Source organism: Oncorhynchus tshawytscha, linkage group LG02 (assembly GCF_018296145.1).
Source record: "Oncorhynchus tshawytscha isolate Ot180627B linkage group LG02, Otsh_v2.0, whole genome shotgun sequence".
NCBI lineage: Eukaryota > Metazoa > Chordata > Actinopteri > Salmoniformes > Salmonidae > Oncorhynchus > Oncorhynchus tshawytscha.
The window spans coordinates 30959913-30981141 of NC_056430.1; the positions used below are offsets into that span (position 1 = coordinate 30959913).

Genomic DNA, 21229 nt, shown 5'->3' on the forward strand with positions numbered 1-21229 from the left:
ATCAAACCTCTCCTAACCTCTTCTCACCCCTCCTCACAAAACACATACTGTACCAACAGGGTTTTTGTCTCAGATTTACTACAGTAGCTTTTCAGAAGAACTCAGGAGCAGAACACTACCACCCAGTGGCACTAAAATGTCATTAGGATGTCCTCACTCCTCCAGAGCAGCATCCAACCATTTTCTCTGTGCGTCTCTGCAGTGTCTCTACTGAAGAACCTAAAACATGCCAACATTGTCACGCTGCATGACATCATACACACAGAACGCTCCCTCACTCTAGTCTTTGAGTACCTGGTGAGTAGTACACACCTTTCAAATACTTCATGATCAGTATAATAACCTGTGTTAAATCTGCTTGTTTTACTTACAAGTTAAAGTTCTGAAAATGTGTGCATGTGTGTCTCTCAGGACAGTGATCTGAAACAGTACCTGGAGAACTGTGGAAACCTCATGTGCATGAACAATGTCAAGGTTAGTCCAGCCTACTGAACACCGTTAATCATCATCAGACAGAGACGTTATGGCTTCCCTCTCTCTGCCCCCTCTCTCCTTCCCTCTCTCTGCCCCCTCTCCTTCCCTCTCTGCCCCCTCTCCTTCCCTCTCTCTGCCCCCTCTCCTTCCCTCTCTCTGCCCCCTCTCCTTCTCTCTCTCCTTCTCTCTCTGCCCCCTCTCCTTCTCTCTCTCTGCCCCCTCTCCTTCTCTCTCTCTGCCCCCTCTCCTTCTCTCTCTCTGTCCCCTCTCCTTCTCTCTCTCTGTAGATCTTTATGTTCCAGTTGTTACGTGGTCTGTCCTACTGCCATAAGAGGAAGATCCTTCACAGAGACCTCAAACCTCAGAACCTGCTCATCAATGACAAGGGAGAGCTCAAACTAGCAGACTTCGGTATGACACACACACACACACACACACAGATAGTCTCACCATACAGATACACTGACATTGGTAACCTAGTAACAGATCTTCCTCTATATTATCTAGGGCTGGGACGATACCATCGCGTTACTCTTTAGTATCGTGTCAAGGAAAGAAAAACCGTGTTAACTTCTTTAGGAAAACTGCCCTAATGTTAGAAACAAACAGCAGTATGTTGTCATCCAGAGTAATTTATTTATTTTCCAAGCTATAGCACACATTCATTTACCTACAGATTGTTTTTAAAAGGACCAAAGAGTTTGGTCTGCTTCCTGTTTTTATTCTTGGCATACAAACAAAAATTGCAAAATTGGTATTGCCCCAGCCCTAATATTATCTCTAACCTTTTCAACAAGTATCCTGCATGTAGATAGAAGACCAGATCAGTAGATAAAATGCTCCCTCTTTGAGATCCAGCTCATGACTGTTTGATTGGTCAGGTCTGGCCCGGGCCAAGTCTGTGCCAACTAAGACCTACTCCAACGAGGTGGTGACTCTATGGTACCGCCCCCCTGAAGTACTGCTGGGTACCACAGAGTACTCTACACCCATCGACATGTGGTGAGTACATTCCACACGCATATGTGAGCGTGCACACACACACCTCCATTCTGACTCACAGAGACAGAGGCATTTCAACAAACCTACTCAGTGTCACATAGTTTAAAACCCCTTAAGGATCGGCCTCTTTTTTTCCAATTTTCGACTAAAATGACATACCCAAATCTAATTGCCTGTAGCTCAGGCCCTAAAGCAAGGATATACATTTTCTTGGTACCATTTAAAAGGAAACACTTTGCAGTTTGTGGAAATGTGAAAGGAATGTAGGAGAATAACACAATAGATCTGGTAAAAGATACTATTTTTTCTACCATCATCTTTGAAATGCAAGAGAAAGGCCATCATGTATTATTCCAGCCCAGGTGCAATTTAGATTTTGGCCACTATATGGCAGCAGTGTGTGTGCAAAGTTTTAGACCGATCCAATGAACCATTGCATCCATGTTCAAAATGTTGTACCAAGACTGCCCAAACGTGCCTAATTTGCTTATTGATAACTGTTCATGTTCAAAACTGTACACAGTCTCATCAAGCAATAGCATGGTATTCTTTCACTGTAATAGCTACTGTAAATTGGACAGTGCAGTTAGATTAACAAGAATTTAAGTTTACTGCCAATATCAGATATGTCTACGTCCTGGGAAATGTTCTTGTTACTTACAACCTCATGCTAATTGCATTAGCCTACGTAAGCTCAATCATCCAGCAGGGGACCCACCGATCCTGAAGAAGTTTTAACCTTCATTAACACTACCAGAGTGAAAACCTAAATGAGGGAGAACATGTTTTGATTAGATATGTTTACCACACTAGGAATCATCACAGCAACATAGCTAAGCTGTTCCTTTACTTAACTCGCATGTAAGCCACCACTCTTGATGTGAGCAATCACCATGGTGATCATTTCTGCATCACATTAACCTTGAATCTCCAAAGGCTATTATCCAGCAACACAACAATACAGAACCTTTCATAAACTCATTTGCAAAACACTCCTTTCATCAGTGGATGGGTCTCCATCGGCGCAGACACCCTCAGTGATAAACAAAGGGAAGCAGTGTACTCTGACACCCTGCCTCTTACACAGGCCTACTCGTGATCCCTACACACAGTCTTTGATGTGTGTCTGTGTCTCTGTTCTACCGACGAACCTCTTGCTGTGTGTGTGTGCAGGGGTGGGGCAGATTAGTGTGTGTGGACATTTTTAACTATACTTATGTGGACCAGATGTCCCCATAAGAATAGTAAACAAACCCCCAAAAAAGGAAAAAGGCTATTTCTAAGGGGTTTATGTTTAGAATTAGTGTTAGGGGTTAAAGGTTATATTTAGGAGTTCGGTTGAGGGTTAAGGTTGGGGAAAATAGGATTTTGAACGGGAGTCAATTGTGTGTCCCCACAAGTTTAGCAAAACAAGACTGTGTGTGTGCATGCTGGCTCCCATGTGATGTAATGTTATGATTCCATCAGTGTGTGTGTGTGTGTGTGTGTGTGTGTGTCTCTCCAGGGGTTTGTTATTTCCATGGAGACACTGCCAGAAGGGACCGTTTACACGGTCCCAGAACCCACGGGACTGAGTGTCCTCAATTTATCAAGCAAGATATTGAGCCCTGCACATGTCTCCTTGCTTTATGAAGGGTTATCCTTTGTGCCTACAACTCAGTGCAACGATTTCGATGTTAAGGTTGACATGTTCAAGTTAAGAAACATCCGTTTAAGGGAATACTTTAGCTCCCCTAATCATGATGTTTCTACTGAACAAGTAGGTTGCTCACCTGCAGGTACTCTATTGAGACATATTGCAGACTTGTTGAAAAATATGTTCATCTCCTTAAGAACAAACAGGAGTACATATATTTCCATAATTTATCTAAGGATGAAAAACAAGCTTTGCTTGATTTACAATCCGTTATGTCAGTCCTTATCAGCAGGGGGGTAAGGGTGGGTTGGATGTACTCATGGATAGGACTGTTTATGTATAGGAGTGTCAGACAACTGCTTGACAACACCTTTTTACAAGAAACTCAGAAATTACCCTACTTCCCAATTTCAGAACATGATCTTTACCGTCTTAGATGGGTATTTATGTTCTGGTCAGATAACCAAAAAAGAACATAACCTTTTGGCTATTCAACACTTAAAATTGCTACTTTTTATTCTTTGCCGAAATTACACAAGAATGTTACAAAACCTCCAGGGGCCCTATTGCAGCAGGCATTGATGCAGAAACGGCACCTTTATTAATTTTTGTTGACTTTTTGATTAGACCACTTGCAGAACAGCTCCCCTCCTTGGTAAAGGACACCAGCAGTATGATCTCTATCATTGAATCTCTTGATCCTCTTCCTGAGAATACTTTGTTAGTTACTTTTGATGTTGAGTTATTATACATTAATATTCCACACGAGGGCGGTATTGAAGCTATGGAACATTTTCTTCTGCAACGTGATACCTTTCAGTGCATGCTTTATAACATTGGCTGAAATAGGTGTGTGTGTGTGTGTGTGTGTGTGTGTGTGTGTGTGTGTGTGTGTGTACTATTTCATGTTTCATTATTTCTTTATTCAGACGAAGGGTACTGCTATGGGATCCCCCATGGCTCCTAACCATGCTAATTTGTATGTGGGTTACATGGAGAAACAGTCCATTTTCAACCCTCTCAAAAATACTTTCTTGCCGAACATCATTATTTGGCAACGGCATATTGATGGAGGGGTGATGCCAAAGAGCTCCAGGCATTCCATGCTTTTCTTAAATCTTGTTCTGATCATCTGAGATTTACTATGCAATCTGACACGCGTCAAATCAATTTCTTGATCTTCTATGAGGATAATGTTCTATACACTGATCTTTACAGGAAACCTACTGATCCTAACAGTTTGTTGAGGGCTGATAGTTGTCACCCGATTCCCTTGAAAAACAGTTTGCTCTACAGCCAATTCTGTCCAATCAAAAGAATTAGCAAAACACGAATCACATTTCGACAGAAAGTGACGCAAAAAAAATGAAAGTAGAGGGGGTACAAAAATGGTCAGATTAATACTGCCATTGAGAAAATTCAAAACAAACCGAGACATGATCTTTTTCAAGGACAGTCTCGCAAAAAGAAGCATTCTTGCGTTCTAACTACCCGCTATTCAAAGTGCTCTGAACAAATTAAGGAAATCGTTCACAAATATTGTCACATTCTAAGATCCGATGACAGTATCGGTAATGCGTTTTCGACCCTCCTTTGATCATATTCTTGCGGGGCAGAAATCTCAGAGATTAACTGGTAAATGCAGATCCTTCAAAACACCCCCAAACAGGGATACAGATCCAAATCAAAGGTGTTATCACGTGCTCCACTAAGGCAGTTATCTTATAACTTGTCCTTGTGATAAAAATTGTGGGTAAAACAAAGCGCGAATTAAAAGTACGAATCGCGGAGCATCGTAGCACCATTAGGTGCAAAAACTCGACTTACCCAGTTGCAGCCCACTTTCTGGAAGCAAACCACTCGAATTCGTCCCTACGTTATATCGGCATCGAACATGTCACCCTCCCTAGGAGAGGGGGTGACCAAAACAATTTGTTAAAACAAGAGGCTGCCTGGATCTTTCATTTAAAGACCCTTGCTCCCTTCGGACTCAATGTAGACATTGATCTGAAGACTTTCTTGTGATTGGCTATTGTAAATGTTTGTAGTCCCATGTGGCTGAATTGTATCTATGATCGTATGCTATCCATTTATGTTTTTGGAATGTTATTTTTATATCTGAAGATTAACCAATGATATCAGGCCACACCCGGCCATGATTACAGACACCTGTGTGTGTCCTTCGACACTATATAAAACTAGTGACCCACAGTGTTTGTCATTATACCCTGATGAAGACAGCACTTCTGTCGAAACGTTGGTTATTAGGTTATTACATTATTGCATCTGAGCTCCTAGTGTGCGGCTCTCCTTTAATTTTTCAAGACACTACCACCATTACCACCTCCCTTCAGGCATCAGTCTCCAAAGATCAATTTGGCTGTGTTTGTGAGCAGCAAATCCATGATGCATCATGGGTAAATGGTGACTGACTGACCTACAAATAATACTGAGTATTTATTTATGACGCAAGGTGATTTGTAGATCAGTCTTGACTCAACTTTAAAGTCGGCTGCAATGTCAAACGTTCCCCTTCACTTTCCATTTAAATCATGTGTGTCTGTGCTTTCTGTGTTAAAAGGGGCGTGGGATGTATTCTATTTGAGATGGCGACGGGTCGTCCCATGTTCCCCGGCTCCACAGTGAAGGAGGAGCTGCACTTAGTCTTCAGACTCATTGGTAATTATATTCTTTCATTTACACCACAGGGAGCCATCTTGCTGGGGTAAGTAGTGAGGATTCAAATACATACAGACATAGAATATGAAGAATGACCCTCTCCCGTCTCTCTCAGGTACACCAACCGAGGACAGCTGGCCAGGTATCTCCAATAATGATGAGTTCAGATCCTACATGTTCTCCCAGTACAGACCTCAACCACTCATCAACCACGTGCCCAGGTTACACAACCACAATAAGACCACTTACCAACCACTTGCTCATGTAACATAAATCACAACTAAACAAGTACTGTGTTTCTTCTCCAGGCTGGATAGTGAGGGGATTGACATGCTTACTGCTCTACTCCTGGTAAGAAACCACTCCTACACCAACCTGTAACCACTAGTGTTGTATACCAAACCGCTATTCTGGTTTTAAGTGTGTATCTCTGTGTTATTTCAGTATGACACTAGGACCAGAGTCTCGGCTGAAGCATCTCTTAGACACCCCTACTTCCTCAGCCTGGGAGAGAACATCCACAGCCTCGTAGACAGTAAGACACACACAGATGTATTTGACATCAGTCATGTGCTGGGGATGATGTATTACGTGGCAATTTGTTCTGTGCATTATCTGCAGAAAACAGCATTGACCAATATTTCTCACCCCCCACCTTAGCCTCCTCAGTGTTTTCCCTCAGAGAGATTCAACTGCAGAAAGACCCAGGCCACCGCAGCTCAGTGTTCCAGCCTCCAGGTACATTCTCAACACAGTGCAACACATATTATGTCCATAAACCATCACAACAATACGAAACGACTACTGGAAATAAACCATGTTCAGTCATGTCATGCCCGTGTTCTCGTTACCAAACCCAGGTCATGTTCAGTCATGTCATGCCCGTGTTCTCTTTACCAAACCCAGGTCGAGGAAAGAACAGAAGACAGAGCATATTCTAAAGGATGACCAGCCAGAGGGGTGCAGACCGGGAGAGTCTATTCTAAGAAAGCCTCAAGGAGGAATCGGATTTGAAGACAAACACACACCAATCCCCCCCATACAAACACAATACAAACATGGAGGTCATATCCAGAGCCCTATACTACGAATGTAGTTTGAGGAGTTAGCGAGGTCTCCTCTGAGTTCAACTTGGGTAACTGGTACCACGAAAGTGTCTCACCTTTTAGCCAGGTACATTTTTATGTCAACTAACCCTTCAGATCTAACCTGCTCTGTGCCAGTCTAACTAAATGACATTTAAGTGTCTGAGCCACGAGTTAAGGACCAATGAAATCAGATTCCCTCTCCCTCAAAGATTGCATCATCCACATCATTTGAGGAAGACAACTGATTAAATATTTTATTAGTCAAATGTTTGCGTGTAAAAAATCCTAATGTTAAAATACCTATCACATTTTATTAATGACAAATGCATTTGAAACATCACACACAGTAAAAATGTTGTATGACTTTATAAAAGTATTTTATTGATGGAGTGGGGAGAAAATGTGCTCATGCATTGATAACCACACCAAAGAAAGAAATCAAAACGTCACTTCTGAAAGTCGATTTCAAATAATATCCTGCTGAATTTTGATTTTGGCACAAATGAAAATGTGGCACTGACTTGCCCATGAATTGACGTTTCAACATTGTCTCAATGAAGAGTTTGGGGTTCGACTAGTCACATGCACGCACAGTTACAAACCTGCTAGGGTTTAGCGGCAGGCGGACGAGCAATATCCACCGTTGTAGAACGGTTGAAGCCCGAGCTGGAATTGGAAGCTAGCTTCAAAAAACACTGAGTAGATAGATCTAGTTTGCATCATAGTATACCCCTCTGGTCAACCTCAAAGGTCTTTCCTGGTTAAATAAAAGTTAGATGAACAAACATATCTGATCCCCTCACGCTCCCGACAACAGAGAATGGATACAGACAGGGTTTCTGAGAATGAGCTTGCACTGCACCTCAAAAGGTTTGGAGATTAGGTCCCTCACTCCATACAGATCCTATTAAATTGCTAAAAGGAGCTATGTCATAAACCCTCAAAGTTCCAGAATGGGATGATAATGGCAGCTATTTTGGTCAGGGAGAAATCCAAAACAGTCTAATTGGAATGAATGGCAGTAGAGGCATAATCTTGATTTTACTTATGCAAGAAAATAAAAGACGTGGTTTAGCAGAAATTGTGTAAAACATTGTCATATAATTATACCGTTTATGGGGATTTTTAAAAAACCATTTCTCTATAAATAGCCTATAGAATGAATATATATTATATAAACAGACAATAAATGTCTAAATTATTGATTCCTTCAAAAGCTATATGTGTTATGATACAAAATCAGTACTTGTTGCATTTGCAACTTGTCAGGGTATGGCTATTGATTGACAGCATTGTTTGTATGGAATGTTGGCATATTGGCAGTTAATTTGACAAAATATTGGAATCATTCCACTTAAAATGGTTGGCTAGTTAGATAAACATACTGTGCAGATAATCTTCAAATTCATTGTTTTACACTATCTTATCACAGAACTGGCTTATCAACTCCCTTGCCAAAATGGCTGACCTTTTATACCATCATAAGAAGGTTAATTTCCATTCTCTGATGCGCAGTCGGGCATCAACCATAAAATGAATGTTCAAAACAATAGTGACGAAATGTGCAACCCATGAATATTAGCATTCTACTGTCATGTTAGTAACACTGGATTCCCACTGCTGATTCTGGGGACTGACCAGGAACTCTCTCCCATTCTCCTACTCAGTAACCTCCCCTCAGCCCCATGCAGACATCCAAGCCAACCAATCACTCTGCATGTTTCACTGACCTCTTCTCTTTTCGCAATTTCTACTTCTCCCTTTCCATTCCTTCTGTCCATGCCTACCGTGAATCTGCTAAAAGCTGTCTGCCCAGCACTTTCACATCTGATGAAGTAAAGGAGACAAGGAAAAGAAGCCACTTTAGACTAATGAGATGCAGTTAGCTTTACCGCACATGGGAGAAGAAGCCAATACTCTTATAGAGCTACCTTTCCATGTGTCCTTTGCTTTCTCACCCCCAAACTGAAAGAATTGAAGAGGTGAAAGCAATATGGTGGACACTGTCAGTGGTCATGAAGGAAAGAAGGTGAGAGTGAAGCCATGTAAAATCGTTGGGATCCACTGGGAGAGATGGTGATGTGTGTTACACTTTAAAACTTCCCCTCTCTTTTAGCAACCCATGAGGCAGAAGTATTATTGTATGTGTTTTGTGGTAAATTAAGATATTTTAAGTACTGTAATGAAAGGAAATATGTATTTTAACAGATGTTTTCATGTTCTTTCTCAGTGAATTTTATGCCAGATGAAACAAGAGAGGACTCTATTAAATGACTGTAGATGTCTAAATGTTTTATAAAAGACAAGTATATTAAGATTTTGTATGAAATGTGATATTCTTGTGTGATTTGTTTACTGCGCTATCATTAAAACCAGAAACTGAATGTATTGTGACCGCCAAGAAGCCAAAAGTGATCGAATAAGAAATAACAAATAAATGAATACATTATATCTCTCTGTACTACATTGACTAGCTCTCATTCAGTACTAATACAGTATACAATACATTCTGAGTGTCTTCCAATATGATTGAAAAGAAAGAGAACATTTGAAGTGTTCAACAGGCCTTGCCACAATTCCCAATATGTCTTTAATACCACTTTGGCTATCTAATCATCCTTATTTTGTCACTTATGATCCTTTGTATGATATTGACTAATCTACATCTTGAGACCATGAGGACCGACAGGTGGCGCTAGATCCACGACAGAGGCCAAATAGACAGGTCTACAGATATATTTCATAAAGAGATCCAGAAAATGTAGTCATCCATACAAATGCATTACACGGAAAATAACGTGTAATCATGACACTTCACATCGCCGTGGAAGATGCCCTAGTCTCCTACACTGCGGCACAGTTAACTGATGGACATCGGTTTCCAGGGGAGGGCACTGCTAGTTCGACAGGTTTATCAGCGTGACGTGACTGGAAGGCAAATAAAAGTTTATCAACTCTCCTTAACAACCATATATGCTAGCCATATGCAGGCATCCCAACTTTGCCAGTCCACTTAAACAAACGTCAAGGGTTGTGTTGTCGGCGCGCTTAAAGATTCCTTAAAACCTTCCTCCCAATGAAACCATAACCTGCTCCAGCGTTTATCACGCAACCCACTAGCAACAACGAGATGATGTTAGTAGATGATCGTGTCTGGGCTCTGTTCAAGGGACACTGGCAGCACACACTGACTTACTGGAGCGTGTTCTTCAGTTTCGGGCTGTGTATCGCGTTCCTGGGGCCGACCATCCTGGACCTGAGGTGTCAGACTCAGTCCACTCTGCAGGAGATCACTTGGGTCTTCTTCGCCCAACAGCTCTTCCTCATGCTGGGTAGCGCCCTGGGAGGACTCTTCAAGAAGACGTGAGTGAAAGCTGTCTGGTTTTGACTAGATGGTATACAGTTAATGTCAGAATTTACTTCTCGTAGCAGGTAAGGATAATTTACATAGGTTCGAGGAATTCGGTTAAGGTTAGGCTAGCCCAGGGTTTCCCAAACTCGGCCCTGGTCCCCCCTCCCTGGGTGCACGTTTGGATTTTTGACACAGCTGATTCAAATAACCAACTCCTCATCCAGCTTTGATTACTTGAATCAGCCTTGTAGTTAGTGCTAGGGAAAAAACAACAAATTGCACCCAGTTTCTGATGAACTCCACCAATGGAGTTGAGCAGAGACCATGCTTTGTAGAACTCAGCTTGGACTACATTCACCCCAAGTCAATACTTACAATAATTGTACTATGAAACGCTTACCTTGTACCTATGTTTGTCCTCTGTAGTGTTATGATTAGTTTACTGAAATCCATACTTTTTAATAAAACCTTAATCAAATACAACCAGACTATATTCTTGTTGCCATCTTAGAGCAGCAGCAATGAGCAAACAGTCATTGGTTGATTTGATTGTTTATTTTAAAAGTATATATTTCAGCAAACAAAGGCACGCACGCAAATAGAGGACAAACATAGGTACAAGGTAAGCATTTAATTATTTACATTTTTGGAAGTATTGACCTTGGGCAAATCGATGTAGTCGGAGCTGAATTCCACAAAGCCTGGCCTCTGCTGAACTCCAACGGAACCTTGTTCATCATGGAGTTGAGTTGTCAGCTAGGTTTATGCAGGTACAGACTGGGACCAGAAACTGCCCAGCATCTATTACACACCTGCCCTTTTATGTTGAGGCCCCCATTATTAGCCAAATAATAATTTATGCAGGCTCAATAGGCTAAAGATGGCCCAGCGGATCTGACATTTACCATCAGAACTGCTCTATGACAAAGATGGCCTCAAACTCAGCTCTGGACCTCGAAGCCAGTTCCACTGCTTTTTCTTCTTCTCATTGTTCCTCTCTAATCATGAACTGATTTAGATTTGGGACACCAGGTGGGTGCAATTAATTATCAGGTAGAACAGGAAACCAGCAGGCTCTGGACCTCATAGGGTAAGAGTTGAATTCCCCTGGTCCTATAATATTGATAAGACAGTGACCACTCTAACAATGGAAATGCGTCCTCAAAGATGGGAGGAGGCGAGATCAGGTGGGACCATTCTAGCCAATGAGAGCAGATATGCTTGTAACAGGCCATAGAGATAGATAGAGGGGTGATCTTTATCTGTGTCATTTTAGCTTCTGTGACAGCGCTATAATGGACCCTTTGTGTCCGGAAGTAATTTAGCCATTTATTGTAGTCATTGCGCACTGTAGAGTTGCTATTTTCTTGAGTTTTCACGTGTCAATTAACTTGTGATATTACTGGAATGCTCATTATACAATGATCAAAAATATAAACACAACATGTAAAGTGTTGTTTTCATGAACAGAAATAAAGGATCCCAAAAAATGTCCATACGCACAAAAAGCTTTGTTCTCTCATTTTGTGGACAGATTTGTTTACATCCCTGTTAGTAAGCACCTTGCTAAATTGTCTGATACCAGCCACCCAAACAGCTGATGAAACTGTGGCTTTGCACAACTGAAGAATGTCTGCACAAACGGTCAGAAACCGTCTCGGAAGCTCATCTGTATGCTCGCCATCCTCACCAGGGTCTTAACCTGATTGCAGTTCGGCGTCACAATCTACTTCAGTAGACAAATGCTCACTTTCGATGGCCACTGGCTCGCTGGAGAAGTGTGCTATTCACGGATGAATCCCGGTTTCAACTGTACCGGCCAGATGGCAGACAGCATGTGTGGCATTGTGTGGACGAGTGGTTTGCTGATGTCAACCTTGTGAACAGAGTGCCCCATGGTGGTGGTGGGGTTATGGTATGGGCAGGAAGGCATAAGCTATGGACAAGGAACACAATAGCATTTTACTGATGGCAATTTGAATGCACAGAGATACAGTGATGAGATCCTGAGGCCCATTGTCATTCCATTAATCCGCCATCACCTCATGTTTCAGCATGATAATGCCCTGCCCCATGTCGAAAGGATCTGTACCCAATTCCTGGAAGCTGAAAATGTCAGCTGAAAATGCCAGTTCTTCGATGATATAGTTATTTCAATCAAATGAAAGCATACGTTTGTTTTTTTTTAACCAGGAATAATGAGAAGAAAGCCAAGATCAGACTGTTACCGTACTCATTCATTCAGGCTCTCTACAAAAAACTTGTTACAGGCCACGGTCAGCGCAACAACCAAGATGACAAACTCCTGAAAGTCCACTTCGCCGTCTTTGTTTTCATCCAGATCACTCATGATCTTCTCTACCATAGGGTCCTTACTTGCCGCCAGGAAGTCACTCACCAGACATTGAGCATGTTTAGGATGCTCTGGATTGACATGTATGACAGCGTGTTCCAGTTCCTGCCAATATCTTGCAACTTCGCACAGTCATTGAAGAGGAATTGGACAACATTCCACAGGCCACAATCAACAGCCTGATCAACTCTATGCGAAGGAGGATGTGTCGCGCTGCATGACTGGTTTTTTGATTCACCCCCCTTCCTTCTATTACGGTATCTGTGACCAACACATGCATATCTGTTACCCTAGTCATGTGAAATCCATAGATTAGGGTCTAATTTATTTCAATTGACTGACTCCCTTATATGAACTGTAACTCAGTAAATCTTTGAATTGAATGAAATTGTTTCATGTTGCATTTCATATTTTTGTTAAGTGAATTAATAGTCTGATTTAATCCACAAATATGATAGTCCGTTTAAAAAAGGTTAAGGCAGCGGTTCCCAAACTAGGGGTCGCGACCCCATGTGGCTTTGCCTGATATAAATCCAGAAAAAAAACAAAATATATATTATAATATCGTCTTTGTATCTCAATCATTGTACTGTGGTTAACCTTAACATTAAATTCAACCAGAGAGCACCCTTAGATCATGGGTAAAAGCTGCACTTGACCATTACACTTGAATCATTCCCACAGTGAATGGCTAGGCTTGCTACGCTATGAAACCACACACTATCGCAGAACACTTCTATATTACCGGCCGGCGGCCGCAATTGATATGGTGAAAAAAATGTGTGGGGAGACACAGAAACTCACATCAATACCTTTGTCAGATAACTGTTAAACAAATAATTTATGCTATTGCTAGCAATCAAGAGGAAACTCTGACTGAACGACTCAAACTCCCCAGTTTACGCTCTCCAAATGGACGTTAGCTGTGAGGGCCGAGATGCCCATGCAATGACTTATGTTCGGTATACCTGTCGATGCCAACAAGGCCTTGAGCCTGGCTGAGTGTGAATCTCAGTGATGTTCATGAATTGGAAAGTTCAGTATTTTGCTCTCTCACCACCCCAGAATATAACAAATGATTTCCCTCTGACAACTGGAAATATTGTTCCTATACTAATTACGTTTGTTTGAACCACATGTATCTGTCTGTCCTTGTGACCTTCACATATCTCCAGTCCAATAGTTCTGCTCCGATATGTTTCCTGAGCTACTGCCACATGACTGGTGTTTAAATACACATACACCTGTATCAGAGCTGAAGAGATAGGAGAGAGAGAAAATGGTGAGAAGAGCGCGAGAGACGTGGGGGAGGGAGAGACCTAGAAAAAAAGAGATTTACATTCTGTTTTTAATTGCAGCTTGTTGAACAGAACATTACTACTGAGGCCACTACACAGTTAGTGGAAAGTTGGCAATGCAGCAGTGTAGATAAGGCGTCTCCTGCTGTACACAAGGTGCCTCAGGGGGTCTGATAAACCAGGTAAATAAATGGCTCTTACCTAGGTATTGGGTCAAGGTGACATTCCAGCTACAATACTGCCCACGTTAGCAAAGCTGGAAAAACAGTCCCTCATTTGCCCCTCCATGGAGTTGCCTCTAGCACCGGGCTAAGGCCAGAGAGGGGGCAAAAGAGGTCTTGGTCCCGTCGCTTCCTGGATGGCAGACCAGATGAGACTGCAAGTGGAGAGAGAGGGTCAGTAAGGGTGCTCAATTCAATCAAACAGAGGGAGCTATAAATTGTTGTTAAATGAAAACAGTTCTTTCCCAAAAGCCACTATTACCCAAAAGAGTGCTCTAATATCCTCTCTCCCCCCCCCACCCCTTTCCAGGCTCCGCTGCTCCCTCTCAGCTCTCTTCGTCTCCAGTCTTGTCATCTCCGTGGTGTTTGCCATCATCCCACTTTGCCACCATGTGCTGATGCTGGCTGTTGCCATGGCGATATCTGGCACGGCAATGGGGGTGATTGACACTATCGCTAACCTGCAGCTGGTGAAGCTCTACCAGAAAGACTCAGCCATTTTCCTACAGGTCAGGGAGAGGCAGGAGGAAGGGATGGGGGGGAGGAGAAAGTAATGGGGGTCAGGGGTATTTTGATCACAAATTATGCAAAGATGATTCAAAGAACAGGTGGTCATTTTCTCTCCTTCTCCCACCATACCCCCCTCCATTTTCCTTTCTTTCTCTCCCATTCCTCCCTGTCTTCTACCCAGGTCCTGCATTTCTTCATAGGGCTGGGAGCGTTGGTCAGTCCCCTGGTAGCAGACCCATTCCTGTCGGAGGGGAGTTGTGTTCTGGGGGGGAACATGACAGCCAACTCCTCCACTGACCTCCATCACCTCCGCAGCTACCTGGCAGGTAAGGGGACAACCCCTCTGCACAACGTATCCCACCACTACCACCTCCACACAGAGGGCATCATCACCACCAATGTGTCCTACGCATTCTGGATCATGGCTCTTATCAATGTAAGTGTATGAACACTTTGTTAGCAGTTGGATTGTGGTGATGTGGCTGTTGGTTGGTGTTGTAGGTTGATACTGTAGCTGCAGGTTAGCAGTAGCGACTGGTACATTTGAATAGCAAAACAAAAGGGAGATTGTTCTGCAGGGCAGGCTTCCTCGATCACTGAAATGGCTCTTTTGCATAGACCGTAACGAGGGAGTCACAGAGAGAGACGTGTTTTATTTTTTACAACTGCGTGCGTGTTCTCTCTAGCTGCCTGTACCAGTAGCAGTGTATGTGTTGATGTATCGTGAGAGGCTGTTCCCCTGCTCGAACCACAGCCCACGTCTACTGGACAAGGAGAAAAACTCACAGAAGGACCACAATATCCAGGGTAAGACCACCCCTTACCCAACTCAGGGTAAGCCTCACAATGCTCCCCTCACACCTCCACAGATCCTGTGTTAAACCCTCCCACACATTCACACAACCCGAAGAAAGACCCCCTCAAATATATACAATGGCTGCCAGGGTAGAATCCCATACAGCCCCATCTCCAAATGTCTCACCAACTAAAACATGGCTAGTGCTGGGCTGGAATAAAAGCCTGCACAACTTGTAGCGCTACAGGTGTGGGGTTGAAGACCCCTAAACTAAACCTTCCTGTGCTGTCTATCCAGGTCACGGCGGTTTGTTTGGCTGCTGTAACTATGCTGATGTGAAGGATCGCCCTGCCTCCTATTTCCTCCTCTACATTCTGGGCGGAGCCGTGCTCTTCATCACTGACGGCATAATAGTGAGACTGAACCTTGCCCCCCCAACACACACACGACTGTTAGTGCTAACTATCACCATCAGCCTTCTAACATACAGATGTTGTTCTCTTACATAGGGTTCTTACACAGGATTCATTTACACCTACGCAGTGTCTCCTCCCCTCTCTCTGCCTCACAAGACGGCAGGCTGTCTGACCAGTGTGTTCTGGGCATCTGTCACCGCGGGCAGACTGGCGTCTATATATCTGTCATACAGATACACACAACAACAACTCATCTCGGTCAGCCTGGTACGGACACACACTTGTGTTTTTGCATACTGTATGAGTAGTGAAGTGAAACCGCTTTTAAAACAGATGTTATTTGAGAGATGATGAAATATTTGATGGGTGTTTTTAAAACAGTCCAGTGGATGGCTTTCTTGCACACACACAGTATACACACACACAATGCATCCATGCACACGTGAAGAGCAAGAAACGCAATTTGAATTCAAATAGTCATACATATCTGCATCAATGTTATTTTGTGTCATGCGAAATGCATAGCAGGCATATAGATGCTTAACAAGTCTATAGATTACAGGTGGTAGATATGCTGATGTCCTTACAACATTTAGGGAAAAAGGCATGGACATGATATGACCATGTGAAAATAAATAATTTACCTCCACTGTCCTGCGCTCCTTCCCTCTCTGTGTTTCAGGCAGGGATGATGGTGGTGCAGTGTCTGCTGTTGATCCTGTACTCCAGCCCTGTGTTCCTCTTCATGGGGACGTGTGTGTTAGGCCTCTTCATCAGCAGTGTGTTCCCCTGCATGGTGGCCCTCACAGAAGACATGGTCAACTATAAAGGTATGTGCGCACACACACAGTAAGAAAGCTTGTATTTAAATGTTAAAGTGTCCTCTCCCTATCTTAGGGTGTGCCACTACTGTCCTGGTGACCAGTGCTGGTACAGGAGAGATGGTGCTGCAGCTTCTCACAGGACAGGTAAGGAACTCAGGGGGTTACTGCTCTGTGAATAGGCTAGCCTGTGTTCTCTAGGTGTAATGAGTCTTTCTCTCTTCAGTTGATCCACAGTAAAGGCAGTTATAGTTTCATGTTGGTTGGTATGATATCATCCTGCATCGGATTCACAGTATTCCTGGGCCTAATCTACATCCAGCATCTACACAGGAGCTCCCAAGCAGGTACACACTCACACATACATCAACAGGTTGTGAGAAAACTATTTGTCAACTAAATCTCAAATCATATTTATTTCCCTCCACAGCCACTAGTAAGGAAATCGCCATGACAGAGAAGCCTTCAAGTGAGTAATGGAGAGGCCGTGAGGATGAATCAACGAAAAGAGAGGACTGTTTAAACAAATGACGGAAAAACAGAAATGACCCAAATGTTTAAAATGGCTGGAGGAAAGACAGTCCAATGTTAGACTTCAGTCCCTCTGCTCCTTTCATCCAGCTCTCAACACCCAGACAATCAAGTTAAACACAAAGACTACCCCCCCAGATCAAACAAACTGATTGATTCAGCTGGCCTTACATACCAAATACATCTTCCAATTTATCATTCTAAGCAGTATTTGAGTGGAGACAGTATTGTATGTTTTTCAACTGGGAAATGTTTTATGCACTACCTGGAGAGTAGATGTTAACTTGTTCATGTCTTTTTAAATGCTCTCTGACCCATGACACAGTGTAAAGCCATGAACAGGTGGAGACCAAAGCTTCCTCCATTGGCATGCTGTTTATTCAAACTCAACGGCAGCTGGTGTCCTGCTGGATCCTTACTGCTCCATGTCTTATAGATCTTTCATGTAGACAGTGACCCGTGTGACTCCAGTGGAGTGGTCACATGAGGACAGATGGTGTTGCTATGTGAGCAAGGTGTGGTGGTTAGTTACCTCGTAAAACTCACTAGATTAGGAAAACAAGTCTTGTGGGGACATACTTCCAAATCTAGTCTTCAGAGGCTAAGGAACAGACAAACAGGGTGACTAGAGCAAGGTTTTTTTAATAGTCTTCTGTTAAACGTTTCCTATTTCACCTCAAACACAAACAGCTTGTAAACATTTGAAAAGCATTGAACAAATAATTTACAGAAGTGAACAAAACAAGAACGATAGAAGCAAATGTACTGGTTTTATAATTGAATTGTGATTCAAATAAAAACAATTGTTAAAATGTAAAATGCGTTTTTTTTCTCTCACAGAAATATCCACTAGGTGTAATGCTGGGTTGAATAGGGTCTAATGAATGAAACCTGAATCAGAATGATCACACCTACCTTCATCTACAATATGGCTGCCTATTCAGAGGTTGTCTTTATCAAAACTGGTCATATTATAGAACTCTGACTACTGTATCAAGTTAACAAATCTAACTCTTTAGAAAATACACATTTGTAATAGGGCTTAACTAAAGGGACTCTGCCACTTTAAGAGGCATTAGGATTTTAATTGAAGCAATCAGCAGTTGAAATGATAAAGCGGTGACTCACCCTTTTTTCAGTAAAAAGCTGAGGATGGGGCTGGAGAAATGTAAGCACTCCAATTCAGATGGATGCGAGGACTATATCAAAACTAGTTTTAAACATGTTTTGAGGCTATATAGTGTTTGTTTACATTTACTTTTTTTTCAAACACGAGTAAAACAAGCTTATTCTGGGTTCTGTTGGCCAGGAGATTTGAACTAAGCTCATGAACCATTAAGTTATATTCTTCAAGAATCAATAGGTACATATTTGTAAGTCAAATGGATGTAGCAACTGCTGATTGCCCCTTTAAAGACGCACTTCCTTAGAATAAACATTTTAAATGTAATCTTTAGATTTGCAATATTAAAGTATTTTGTGCATAGTTTTACTGTTGATTTGGGAAAATAAATGTACAGAATTCATTTACAACTATAATTAGGGTTAATATAGATTTTTCAAACACAGGAAAAAAAGTTATTTAAAACAAAGGACAAATCCAATACGACAGGTACCCTATTGTTCTAAGTGCCAATGTTGACACACACACACACACACAATATTAAAGTCCAATGCATCAGTTTCTCAACATCAAATATTTTATGGGCAACAATTACCTTACTGATTGTTTAATAAAATGTGTCAAAAAGCAACAAAAATAGCAATATCTCAATCAATAATTTTGCTAGGACTGTCAGGGAGTGGTCTGAGTGGGGAGGGGGAAACTGAAAAGGAGTTAGGTTTGGAATTGTTTCTTATTGGTCTATTAACTAATTTACCGCATGGTGTCGCCATAGAAGGCCAAAACTCCATCCCACCAAAACGGGCTTAAATTTCAGGCAGTCTTTTCAAACAGCTCTTAAACAGAAAGGCATTATCATTTTCACAATATCATTTTTCACAATTTCATTATTCTACCAACCTCTGGATGGATGGATAAAAACACATGAAATCAAGTCTGACTGCACTGGGCCTTTAACAATATCAAAATACTTAACAAAGACGGATTTAAGTTTCCCTCTGTAAGGCTTTGATTTGCAAATAGTCAATGTCATCATCACTTCCCAACACTGAGTAAAGAAAACCCACGGAAAAAACTAAATCAAACAAGACATCAGCGTTAAAAACAGATTACAGAACAGCATTGAGCCTAGCATCTGGCCATATTACAAAAACACATTACAATTCAGTCGGGGGGGTAAATGGAATTCAGCTGAAGTAAATACACACTTTTGTTATTTGATTGTCTTATTTACTTGTCAGATACAGAGGGAAAGGGAGCTTTGATTGTGTGCTGAAAATGTCTTAGTTGTGCAAAATCGAGCTTAGCAGAATCACTCTAAACAGGATTCTGGTACATTAAAACCTCATTCATTTTCCTGATTCACAGGACTTGCAAATGTGGGTGACCATATTCCATACTTAAAGCTGGAATCCTTAATTGTGAAACAGCCACGTCCGTTTGCGATATTAGAACATAGAAGTTACTGCAAACAGTTTTTTCCCCCCTCGGACATCACTGTACGCACGATAGAAGACCTATGTCCTGCATTTTATTTCTCAGCTCGGCCAGAATAATAACAACAACAATAGTGGTGTGGCCAGGGGCACGGATTCCATCTTTAAGGCAACTGTCATTAAAATCAAAATAACTATACAAACCTGTTCTAAAACATGAATCATACAAAGAAAATGTGTTAAGTCACAAACCATATTGCTTTGTGTCATACTTTGAACGCCCTGTGTGGGTTTTCTCCCAGTAGCCTGGGTACCAGACTGGTTATGCCTTCAACCATGCCACATCAGTGCCCTTCCCAAAGTCTTGGCAAGGTGACATGTTGGCAAAGCAGAAACAGACCGACACCAACCAGGCTATTCACTGGCCATGTCATGGGAATGGCTGTTTCACCCCCATCTGTTAGTTCAATGGGAGAGGAAACATACTGTACATAGGAGAGTAGACATTAGACAAGTAAAGGACTGGTAGAAATCTAGAATACTTACACTCTGTATTCTAGTACTTCACCAAATACTGTTGTAGTGCTCTGTTGAAGTTTGCGCCCAGGGAGACCAGGGCAGTGGGGAGGAGGGTAGAGAGTGGACAGGGGAGGGGATGGCTGTTCCCACACTCCTCAGGTTTGGCTTTAGAGGTTTAAGGCACCACGTTAACATGGCTGATTCTTATGGAGCAACCTTACAGGTTAGTGACAAACTCCTCTGCCATCCAACAATTCAATTCTATCAGAGTCCAGATGTGATTTCCCTTCACACATTTCATGTTTTCCTTATAGCTTCACAACAGAAATGCACAGCCTTAGGGTTAGTTTATGGCGAGGATCCTTATTTGCTCAATCTCCACAAGGTTAGTAGTTATTTGGCAAAGGAGGTGATATTAATCTGTCCAACTATCTGAGGCGGCAGGGTTGTTTATAAGTTAGGAATGTGGTTAAGGCTAGGTTTTAGGTTGGGGTTACAGTAAGGGTTATGGCTTCTCATAAATTGACCTACAGGCATAGGGCCTTTTTGCATACATAAATTCAATATCTTCCAAGCATCACACATGCATAAGTCCCATAAATATGCGTGTTTTTCTCTGGGAGAGACTGAAGTGGTTTGGCTCTGTTCTGATTTGGCTGCCTGTATACTGGTCTAAGTGAGAGAATTACAGTAAGGACTTCATTAAATAGCACATTTTGTTATGGCAAAAGACCATGACACACCGAAGAGAGCAGAGTCACGACCTCACACTGCTTCACTTATACTGGCAGGCCTCACACTGCTTCACTTATACTGGCAGGCCTCACACTGCTTTATATATACTGGCAGGCCTCACACTGCTTCACTTATACTGGCAGGCCTCACACTGCTTCACTTATACTGGCAGGCCTCGCACTGCTTTGTATATACTGGCAGGCCTCGCACTGCTTTATATATACTGGCAGGCCTCGCAC

The 21229-nt window shown here is 42.3% G+C and overlaps 2 protein-coding genes across 4 annotated transcripts in view; both read left to right on the forward strand.

The window, feature by feature from the left end:
- LOC112218232 (cyclin-dependent kinase 18) overlaps positions 1-9340 on the forward strand; it is a 57412-nt gene extending 48072 nt beyond the window's left edge. For all 3 annotated transcript variants that reach the window (XM_042296417.1, XM_042296424.1, XM_042296407.1), the window contains 10 exons: positions 203-297; positions 412-474; positions 762-885; positions 1356-1476; positions 5694-5791; positions 5907-6012; positions 6100-6142; positions 6236-6326; positions 6452-6529; positions 6698-9340. In XM_042296417.1, the coding sequence (XP_042152351.1) occupies positions 203-297; positions 412-474; positions 762-885; positions 1356-1476; positions 5694-5791; positions 5907-6012; positions 6100-6142; positions 6236-6326; positions 6452-6529; positions 6698-6732 (854 nt within the window). In that variant the 3' untranslated portion in view covers positions 6733-9340. The remainder of the gene's footprint in view (positions 1-202; positions 298-411; positions 475-761; positions 886-1355; positions 1477-5693; positions 5792-5906; positions 6013-6099; positions 6143-6235; positions 6327-6451; positions 6530-6697) is intronic.
- Positions 9341-9745: 405 nt separating this feature from the next.
- mfsd4aa (major facilitator superfamily domain containing 4Aa) lies at positions 9746-17996 on the forward strand. Its single transcript, XM_024378851.2, has 10 exons — positions 9746-10242; positions 14414-14612; positions 14795-15049; positions 15300-15420; positions 15707-15822; positions 15919-16092; positions 16508-16655; positions 16723-16793; positions 16873-16993; positions 17077-17996. Exons 1-10 carry the CDS (start codon positions 10010-10012, stop codon positions 17121-17123), a joined length of 1485 nt encoding a protein of 494 aa, XP_024234619.1. The 5' UTR covers positions 9746-10009; the 3' UTR covers positions 17124-17996.
- The last annotated feature ends 3233 nt before the right edge of the window (positions 17997-21229 follow it).

Bases quoted from the DNA above. Each gene is read 5' to 3' on its own strand.
- mfsd4aa (XM_024378851.2), top strand. From the start codon at position 10,010: ATGATGTTAGTAGATGATCGTGTCTGGGCTCTGTTCAAGGGACACTGG. The intron at 15,823-15,918 runs GTGAGACTGAAC...TCTCTTACATAG, and splicing joins TCATCACTGACGGCATAATA to GGTTCTTACACAGGATTCAT. The intron at 16,994-17,076 runs GTACACACTCAC...TTCCCTCCACAG, and splicing joins ACACAGGAGCTCCCAAGCAG to CCACTAGTAAGGAAATCGCC.